At 45.4% G+C, this 10,409-nt stretch overlaps 1 protein-coding gene across 1 annotated transcript in view; it reads right to left on the bottom strand.

The window, feature by feature from the left end:
- LOC133575718 (solute carrier family 22 member 13-like) overlaps window positions 1-9,147 on the bottom strand; it is a 20,651-nt gene extending 11,504 nt beyond the window's left edge. Inside the window, exons 1-7 of the mRNA XM_061928520.1 lie at window positions 8,764-9,147; window positions 8,587-8,690; window positions 6,161-6,315; window positions 4,752-4,920; window positions 4,554-4,674; window positions 871-965; window positions 572-786 (exon numbers count right to left, since the gene is read on the bottom strand). Coding sequence (XP_061784504.1) covers window positions 572-786; window positions 871-965; window positions 4,554-4,674; window positions 4,752-4,920; window positions 6,161-6,315; window positions 8,587-8,690; window positions 8,764-9,138 — 1,234 coding nt within the window. The 5' untranslated portion in view covers window positions 9,139-9,147. The remainder of the gene's footprint in view (window positions 1-571; window positions 787-870; window positions 966-4,553; window positions 4,675-4,751; window positions 4,921-6,160; window positions 6,316-8,586; window positions 8,691-8,763) is intronic.
- Window positions 9,148-10,409: the final 1,262 nt, after the last annotated feature.

Raw genomic sequence — 10,409 nt, 5'->3', positions numbered from 1 at the left:
TCTGTAAAGCACCAGTTCCATTGGCAGCAAAACAGGCCCAGAGCATAATACTACCACCACCATGCTTGACGGTAGGAATGGTGTTCCTGGGATTAAAGGCCTCACCTTTTCTCCTCCAAACATATTGCTGGGTATTGTGGCCAAACAGCTACATTTTTGTTTCATCTGACCACAGAACTTTCCTCCAGAACGTCTTATCTTTGTCCATGTGATGTCAGATGAAACAAAAATGTAGCTGTTTGGCCACAATACCCAGCAATATGTTTGGAGGAGAAAAGGTGAGGCCGTGTGTAATGTTCTACATTTTCCATGGAACATTTAAAATGTTGGTGTTGTTTACTTGAGACATATTGCCATCATAGTGCAGCCTACACTTATCTCTTATGTTTGACTGCCATCTACTAGTCACACTTATCATTACACCATGTACCAAATAAAATTGCTTTGAAATCGGTAAGCAAAACCAGAATTATACCGAATTATAAGGCGCACTGTCGAGTTTTGATGAAAAAAAAAGGTTTTTAGGTGAGAAAATAGAAAATACATCAAGTTTTAATGGGAACTGCCTTACCTTGATTGAACACGAGCATCAGGACACACAAGAGCCCCCCAACCAGAAGTGTGGAGATGAAGGATATTCTTCTCCCCACGGCTTCCAGCAGCCACATACAAAGTATCTGAGCCGGCATCTCAGTCAGACCAAAGAACATCTGCGTCATGAAAACGTCCAAGCCAAAGTTCCCCACATTGAAGGTGATGCAAAAGTAGCCAATGTTCAATGAGAACCTAAAGAAAACAAAATGAACGAGTCACGCCCAACTAAACACATTTCAGTCATATCATTATCATATAGTTGTGTAAGTAACTTACCATATAAATATCATGGTAAAGAAGTACTTCCTTAGCATTGATGACTGAAACAGTATTAAAAAACCACTCTTTGTCTCTTTTTTATTCACGACAACCTGCAACACAAAAGCAAAAAGTGCAAGTTTTAGGTCTATCTGAGAAACTTGACTTAAAACCCTTGAGTCTGCCTTGACCAAATAACGAATATTTGTTGCATACAATGTTTTCCATTTTTGACGAATTCGTTGCGTTTAAAGGTTACAGAGCTGAAATCTGGCCACATAGTTTTCGAAAAAGGTTTTCTTTAAAATAATAATTCTGTTTTTATGGACAGACTTTCTAGGCGCAGTCAGGGCATTTAGGGGATCCAGTTTGGTGGTTGCACGATTAGATCTCTGCTTTTTGCAGATGATGTGGTCCTGATGGCTTCATCTGGATCCAGGCTCTTTAGCTCTCACTGGGGCATGCTCTCCTCCCCAACTCGGAGATTTCACTCCACCCTTTTCCGGGCGAGAACCATGTACTTGGAGGTGCTGATTCTCATCCCAGTCGCTTCACACTCAGCTGCAAACCGATCCAGTGAGAGCTGAAGATCCTGGCCAGATGAAGCCATCAGGACCACATCATCTGCAAAAAGCAGAGACCTAATCCTGCAGCCACCAAACCAGATCCCCTCAACGCCTTGACTGCGCCTAGAAATTCTGTCCATAAAAGTTATGAACAGAATCGGTGACAAAGGACAGCCTTGGCGGAGTCCACCCCTCACTGGAAACGTGTCTGACTTACTGACGGCAATGCTCTGACACTGATCGTGCAGGGAGCGGACCGCCACAATCAGACAGTCCGATACCCCATACTCTCTGAGCACTCCCCACAGGACTTCCCGAGGAACACGGTCGAATGCCTTCTCCAAGTCCACAAAGCACATGTAGACTGGTTGGGCAAACTCCCATGCACCCTCAAGGACCCTGCCGAGAGTATAGAGCTGGTCCACAGTTCCACGACCAGGTTGAAAACCACACTGTTCCTCCTGAATCTGAGGTTCAACTATCCTGCGTAGCCTCCTCTTCAGTACACCTGAATAGACCTTACCGGGAAGGCTGAGGACATCATATCGCTTTTCTATATTCTTGCTTTGTATTTCATTTACTTAAATTTTTGTAAAATAATTTTGACCTAATATTGTCTGTTTATTTACTTGGTATCTGTGTAGAAATATATTAAACCACGCTTCCATACTTCATCAGTCTGATTTGTATAAACTACACTAAACTGTGAAATGTGGTGGAAACACAAACCACACACATTTACAGAAAACTACAGTTTCAGGAACTAGAGTTTCCAGGAACCAAATGTTCCTGGAAAAGGGCCTAATGATTGCATGTTCCACTGACTCTACCGCATCCTGTTGGTTGCTTGTTTATAAGGTGCAATGTCTTATTCAGTTTGGTGTGATGTGATGATTCCCTTCTCTTTTGTGCTCACCCTTACAGTTCTACCCCCTCTTACTGTGTTCTGTAGTGTATCTAAAGTGTATTCCTGCTGTACTCAGGTCCCAGAAAAGATTTCCTTTAATTAATGTTTTTGCCTCTGCCTTACTGAGAGGTACCTCTCTGTGCTGCTCTAGCGTCAGAGTCTGCTTTGCCAGCTGATCTGCCAATTTACTGCCCTTTATGTCTGTGTGAGCCGGAAGGCATAGGAACCTTACGCTGATATTCATCCTCTAAAGCCTAAACTATATTTCATTAACTATATTTGCGACCTAAAATATTGAATAGCGATTAACGCTGACCTTGAGTCTGTCAGTGTACGATGTAGACTGTTTTTGTATCAAAGCGATAAAAGGATGTTTGTCATCCGATGTAATCTGATGTAATTTGATATATTTTTTGCAAGTTTGTGCCACTTACTCCTGCCGCCGGAGGTCACTCAGCTGGCCCATCTCCATGTTGCCCTACGTGTCGTGTTATAATGCATACATACTTTTTACGTCTGTGGATCGTGCATGGAACAGCACCAGGTGCTACAGGCGCTGTCTATTTTTGAAAGACATAGCAAGAGCGCTCATTGCCCGGGCAGTGGCAAGTAGACTGTGTCTCCAAAGGGAACAATGTTTTGTTCTGGACTGATGGTAACACAAACAGTGCTTTCTTGTGCCCCCAGCTTAAAGGGGTGGCAAAGGTGCAACGGTTCGACCGGTTAATGGTTTTATTAAAAGGTGGCCCTGGTCTCAAATCATTACTGGAATCAAACATTGTGTAAGAAGCAGATGTGTGAGGATAGCCAGTGTCACGAGCTGTGGCACCTGCTGCTATGTTTAGCTTCGAAAATCGACTTGCTACGATTCGGCTTTAAAACTTGAAACAAGGTGAACCAAAGTTAATACAGTATATAGTGGATTAGGTAGCTGGGCCGATCCAACAGCCTACTGCAGAGCAACTGTCAAAAGCCAAACTCTGACCGAGTGAGGGGTGGTGTCTGGTCGTGGCAAAACCCGACCCTACACCCCTGACCAATCGCAACAGAATAGGCGTGTTCAGGGAGAAGGCTGGGGAGGAGATCTTGCCCTAAGTGGAGGAGTTCAAGTACCTCGGAGTCTTGTTCACGAGTGAGGGAAGAGTGGATCGTAAGATCAACATGCTGATCGGTGCAGCGTCTTCAGTAATGCGGACGCTGTATCGATCCCTTGTGGTAAAGAAGGAGCTGAGCCGGAAGGCAAAGCTCTCAATTTATCGGTCGATCTATGTTCCCATCCTCACCTACGGCCATGAGCTTTGGGTTATGACCGAAAGGACAAGATCACGGGTAGAGGTGACCGGAATGAGTTTCCTCCGCCGGGTGGCGGGGCTCTCCCTTGGAGATAGGGTGAGAAGCTCTGTCATCCGGGAGGAGCTCAAAGTAAAGCCACTGCTCCTCCACATCGAGAGGAGCCAGATGAGGTGGTTCGGGCATCTGGTTTAGGATGCCACCCGAACGCCTTCCTAGGGAGGTGTTTCGGGCACGTCCAACCGATAGGAGGCCACGGGGAAGACGCAGGACACGTTGGGAAGACTATGTCTCCCGGCTGGCCTGGGTTCGCCTCGGGATCCCCCGGGATGAGCTGGACGAAGTGGCTGGGGAGAGGTAAGTCTGGGCTTCCCTACTTAGGCTGCTGCCCTCGCGACCCGACCTTGGATACGCGGAAGAAGATAGATGGCTGGATGGATGGAAGGGAGAAGGCTGCAAAATATTGGCCAAGAGGAGAAGAACGCAGATTTATTTTGTACATAACTTAATATATGTTCATTTAACTTACTCCACTGTGATCCAATATCATGCAAAAAGTCCCCGAAATCAGCTAGATATGGCCCCTTTAAGAACTTTCTTACAAGGAAATGAACACTACTGCAGCTCAGAGAGGTACCTCTCAGTGGGACAGAAGCAACATCATTAATTAAAGGAGTGGCAATCACATTGGGACATGAGTACAACAGAAAGAAGTACGAGTGGGAAGAACTGTAAGGGGGAGCACAAACGAGGAAGGACATTAAAAGACATGGACAGAAAGAGGTTACTCTCAAAGGAGTATTTATGCAATATCATTTAGTATGGGAAGGAATTTATGTATGGCGGAAATGTACATTTAACATTGGGTAGAAGAAGAAGAAATATTTACAAACATTTCTGTAATTGAAGCCTCTAAAATGTTACTACAGCTTTAGTACCTTTTCCAGGAGAGAATCTGTGAAGGTGCGTTTATTGACAGCTGCCACATTAGACAGCAACTTTTTAGCTTCTTCTGTCCTCCCTCTGTCCAACAGCCACCTGGCGGACTCTGGAAGGAACCTGGTCGTTCACAAGGACATGATGTAAGAAGAACGGGGAAGGTAATAACCAGAAATGAATAATAAGTCAATTCTCACCAGATATAAATACAAATGACCGTTTGTGGAACTGCAGTGATGAGTTGAGCTAGTCTCCAGTCTCTGACGGCATAGATCAGACCGGCAATGACAACCTGTCCGATTGCACCGCATATTTGAATGATGCATGTTGCCCAAGATCTTTTGGAAGGACCAATCCACTCTGTGGCTACAATAACAGAATGATAAAAGTATATTCATAAGTTCATAATATCCTCTTCTCTGGTCACCTTGTTCACCAGATATCACTCCCTTAATGTCTTTTTATGGGGTTATGTTAAAGATATTGACTCAAATGGAGATAGGATACTTCAAGGCTGCCCTTTGTCACCGATTCTGTTCATAACTTTTATGGACAGAATTTCTAGGCGCAGTCAAGGCATTGAGGGGATCCGGTTTGGGGGCTGCAAGATTAGGTCTCTGCTTTTTGCAGATGATGTGGTCCTGATGGCTTCATCTGGCCAGGATCTTCAGCTCTCACTGGATTGGTTCGCAGCTGAGTGTGAAGCGACTGGAAAGAGAATCAGCACCTCCAAGTCGAAGTCCATGGTTCTCGCCCGGAAAAGGGTGGAGTACCATCTCCGGGTTGGGGAGGAGACCCTGCCCCAAGTGGAGGAGTTCAAGTACCTCGGAGTCTTGTTCACGAGTGAGGGAAGAGTGGATCGTGAGATCGGTGCGGCGTCTTCAGTAATGCGGACGCTGTATCGATCCGTTGTGGTGAAGAAGGAGCTGAGCCGGAAGGCAAAGCTCTCAATTTACCGGTTGATCTACGTTCCCATCCTCACTTATGGTCATGAGCTTTGGGTAATGACCGAAAGGACAAGATCACAGGTACAAGCGGCCCAAATGAGTTTCCTCCGCTGGGTGGCGGGGCTCTCCCTTAGAGATAGGGTGAGAAGCTCTGTCATCCGGGGGAACTCAAAGTAAAGCCGCTGCTCCTCCACATCGAGAGGAGCCAGATGAGGTGGTTCGGGCATCTGGTCAGGATGCTACCCGAACTCCTCCCTAGGGAGGTGTTTAGGGCACGGCCGACCGGTAGGAGGCCACGGGGAAGACCCAGGATATGTTGGGAAGACTATGTCTCCCGGCTGGCCTGGGAACGCCTCGGGATCCCCCGGGAGGAGCTGGAAGAAGTGGCTGGGGAGAGGAAAGTCTGGGCGGAATAAGATGGATGGATGGATGGATGGATGGAGATAGGATACATTGAAGGCCTGTTTTTTCTATAATCTATGTTTTCCCTAATAAAAAGGGATTATTTTCTGCATCTCCCCTAGAAAATTACATACAATTACATATCTTACATTTCCAATTTGACCATACATACATTCAATTACATAAATGTAATTTAATGGCTAATCATCTGTTTTTATACAAATTCCCATTGTAATTACCAAATGTGAGTACTTTACCTATTATGATGCCGTTTAGCCGAAAACCTCCGCTGCCAATGCCGACCAAAAACTGTGACAGTAGAAATAGTTCGTAGTATGGGCACAGAGCGCTGGTGACAGTAAAAATGAGGGACAGAACCATCGGAATTTGAGCTGCTCGTTTACGACCAATCCTGGAAAAAACAAAATAGGTTAGAATGTGACTCAATTGTGATGTTTTTGTCGGAAAGACACAGGCTATGTTTCCATGCATTACTGGTAAATTAGTCTGATACCTCAAATAATAAGATAGCATCCTAGAACCCATGGAAACACCTTAGTCTGATCACGTTTGGCTTTTGAAAAGTCGGACTAACACACTTATATTATGCGATTGAAAACCAGATCTCTGTTGGCGTGTGGTTGTCGGTCGCGGTTTTTCGGGTTTCTGCAGTGGTTGCTATTGCTGCTGTTTTTTTTGCGATGCAGGCGCCCTTTGCTGCCGAGTCCGGTGCGAGGAATTGGCCGGTATTGTGGTCCGTAGAGGCCCATGCGGGTGGTGGGTGTCGGGGCTGCCGAACTTGCCGGCTTTGTTTTCGTTTGTCGTCATTGACAGGTTCAAACGCCGAACTATCTTTTAAACAAGACAAGAAGCAAGGAATCAAACAGAGACAGGATTCAATTTAGCTCATGAGGAGAGCGCGTGGACCTGCACCCTCGTACAGTGTCACCCCACGCTCTTAAGGAAAAAGTTAATTCCCTGATTACATAGATGCAGCTGCTTCTAAAGGGAGAGGTCTCATTATGCAGCAGCTGCACTGGGGCATAAACAGTAAAAACAAAAAGGTGCTTGGAGCGGTGTCAGGTTTCCCCCCTCTCTGCTCGTAGATTTCGGGTCCTGATAAGGCCCTTCCCGTGGCTGTTCAGATCTGAGAAACCGACACCTCTACGGCGCATTGCATCACACACATTGGAGATTTACAAGCTGTCCGCATTTTGCTTGATAAGATCAAAGACAGTTTTGTGAGCACCAGTGGATGGTAACCACAGGCCGCAGGGCAACCTGAACTGCAAGCAAACAAGTTGTGTGATAACTTAATTTATTCTGACAGTCATGTCATTGTCGGGTGTCGGCCATTATCTGGATGCGGTTGTCCCTAGTGGAGGGAGGCGGCACGTGGCCAGGCCTGTGGGGGGAGGGGTGTTTCTGGGTGTTGTTGATAAATGGATTTGGCTTTGCATACTAGAGTTTTAACTTGCACCTACAGATGTAGCCACCAACTGTAGTTACTGAAGTGTTCCCGTGTGGTGATATCCTTTACACACTGATGTCACTTTTTGATGCAGTACTGCCTGAGGGATCGAAGGTCACGGGCATTGCCGCTTACGTGCAGTGATTTCTCCAGATTCTCTGAACCTTTTGATGATATTATGGACCGTAGATGGTGAAATCCCTAAATTCCTTGAGAAATGTTATTTTTAAACTGTTGGGAACGGTCAGGTTCAGCTGCTCCTGCCGGGTCAGGTTAGCGTCGGCCTTCAGGATCCAGTCCGTGTTGCAATGTCGCTCCGGGTCCAACTGGATAAAGAGTATGCTGGCTAATGTGAAAACAATTATAAGATTCGGGAAGGAAACCGCGCCGATTAGGAGCTTCTGGAAGGTTCCAAACTCCCCGACGTTCCTAAGGATCTCCCCAAAGTCGGGGGGGGGGGGCGTTTCTGGGTGTTGTTGATAAATGGATTTGGCTTTGCATACTAGAGTTTTAACTTGCACCTACAGATGTATCCACCAACTGTAGTTACTGAAGTGTTCCTAAGCCCATGTGGTGATATCCTTTACACACTGATGTCACTTTTTGATGCAGTACTGCCTGTGGGATCGAAGGTCACGGACATTGCCGCTTACGTGCAGTGATTTCTCCAGATTCTCTGAACTTTTTGATGATATTATGGACCGTAGATGGTGAAATCCCTAAATTCCTTGAGAAATGTTGTTTTTAAACTGTTCGACAATTTGCTCACGCATTTGTTCACAAAGTGAATGACTGAGCGTTTCATGGAAGCTGCTTTTAAACCCAATCATGGCACCCACCTGTTCCCAATGAGCCTGTTCACCTTTGGGATGTTCCAAATAAGTTTTTGATGAGCATTCCTCAACTTTCTCTTGTGCCAGATTTTTTGAAACATGTTGCAGGCATCAAATTCTAAATGAGCTAATATCTGCACAAAATAACAAAGTTTTCCAGTTCGAACGTTAAGTACCTTGTCCTTGCAGTCTGTTCAATTGAGTATAGGTTGAAAAGGATTTGCAAATCATTGTATTCTGTTTTTATTTACCATTTACACAATGTGCCAACTTCACTGGTTTTGGGTTTTGTAATAAAAAAACATACTATTTGAGAAATCAGACTACTTTAGTGCATGGAAACATAGGCAATGCGACAAAAAAAACTTCCATTACTTACGATTCAGCAAAAGGTCCAAACAAGAGACAACCAAACAGAACGCCCAACATTCCGACTGATTGTGTCAGTTGTGGTAAATGAGCCCGATCACATACCAGATCAAACTACAAAGCACAACAAAAAGGAATTCAAAAAATTGCAATTTTAAGTTAAAGTGTTAGTAGAGTCTGCACTTACATCAGTGACTATGGTGGCTGTATAAAGTTCACTGTTGTACACCCAACCATTTTGGCACACCGTGGTCTCGTTGAGTCCGCGTTCCCTGATGGTCCCAATGTCCCAGTCCACCGGAGCAAACATGCGACACCTGCTGAAAGAACCGTCCTGCTCCAGAGGAACGGTCAGGTTCAGCTGCTCCTGCCGGGTCAGGTTAGCGTCGGCCTTCAGGATCCAGTCCGTGTTGCAATGTCGCTCCGGGTCCGACTGGATAAAGAGTACGCTGGCTAATGTGAAAAAAATTATAAGATTCGGGAAGGAAACCGCGCAGATTAGGAGCTTCTGGAAGGTTCCAAACTCCCCGACGTTCCTAAGGATCTCCCCAAAGTCAGCCATGTCCACACAGTAGAGCCAACTCAGGTCATATGTGACTACATGGTGACTTTTAAACAACACGTGTTAATATTTAAACTCATTTATTGCAGGCTGATTTTTTTTTTTGAGAGACCTGACATTATTGGTTACTGAATTGAAAGAATAGCTTCAATGCTAAAAGCACAGAGTTAAAATGGCATTGTTATTAAGTTATTTTTTTTTACAAAATTTTACATGCATTTTGAGATACACCAAGTGGTTTGGACCTTCTGCTCCACTTAGTAAACTACCAAAGTGCCCTGCTGAAGAGCTGGTACCTTGCATTGCAGCTTTCATTATGATTTATCTATTAAAAACAAACACATTCATGCTTATTCGATTATTACAGTATCATGGATTACATCTTATAAAATGCTGCTGATCATTCATTACAATTTACTGCATGTGGACTTATCAAACATCCCCAGCGACCTCGAGGGTGGTTCACGTGTTGCATTTTTATTGTTATATAACAGGTAGTATATACATTGGTATAGATTGGCACTACCAACTTGTCAAGACCTGATAAATTCACAGAGGTTATCCAGTGTTATCTGCTCACAGATGCCACCTGGTGGTCGTTTGAGCACACTGTGATTTACATAATTATGCAGTGCTAAAATCAATTCTGAATAGATTATTAATAAACATAAGTATGTTTCTTAAATAATCTGTCCATAAAATGTAAGTGTACAGAATTTCTAGGCGCACTCAGGGCGTTGAGGGGATCCGGTTTGGTGGCTGCAGGATTAGGTCTCTGCTTTTTGCAGATGATATGGTCCTGATGGCTTCACCTGGCCAGGATCTTCAGCTCTCGCTGGATCGGTTCGCAGCCGAGTGTGAAGCGACTGGGACGAGTGATCAGCCCCTCCAAGTCCGAGTCCATGGTTCTCGCCCGGAAAAGGGTGGAGTGCCATCTCCGAGTTGGGGAAGAGATCTTGCCCCATGTGGAGGAGTTCAAGTACCTCGGAGTCTTGTTCACGAGTGAGGGAAGAGTGGATCGTGAGATCGACAAGCGGATCAGTGCGGCGTCTTCAGTAATGCGGACGCTGTATCGATCCGTTGTGGTGAAGAAGGAGCTGAGCCGGAAGGCAAAGCTATCAGTTTACCGGTCGATCTCCGTTCCCATCCTCACCTATGGTCATGAGCTTTGGGTTATGACCGAAAGGACAAGATCACGGGTACAAGCGGCCCAAACGAGTTTCCTCCACAGGGTGGCGGGGCTCCCCCTTAGAGATAGGGTGAGAAGCTCT

The sequence above is a fragment of the Nerophis lumbriciformis genome, linkage group LG03, assembly GCF_033978685.3.
Source record: "Nerophis lumbriciformis linkage group LG03, RoL_Nlum_v2.1, whole genome shotgun sequence".
NCBI classification, from domain to species: domain Eukaryota; kingdom Metazoa; phylum Chordata; class Actinopteri; order Syngnathiformes; family Syngnathidae; genus Nerophis; species Nerophis lumbriciformis.
This window is presented reverse-complemented; position numbering and strand designations above follow the sequence as displayed.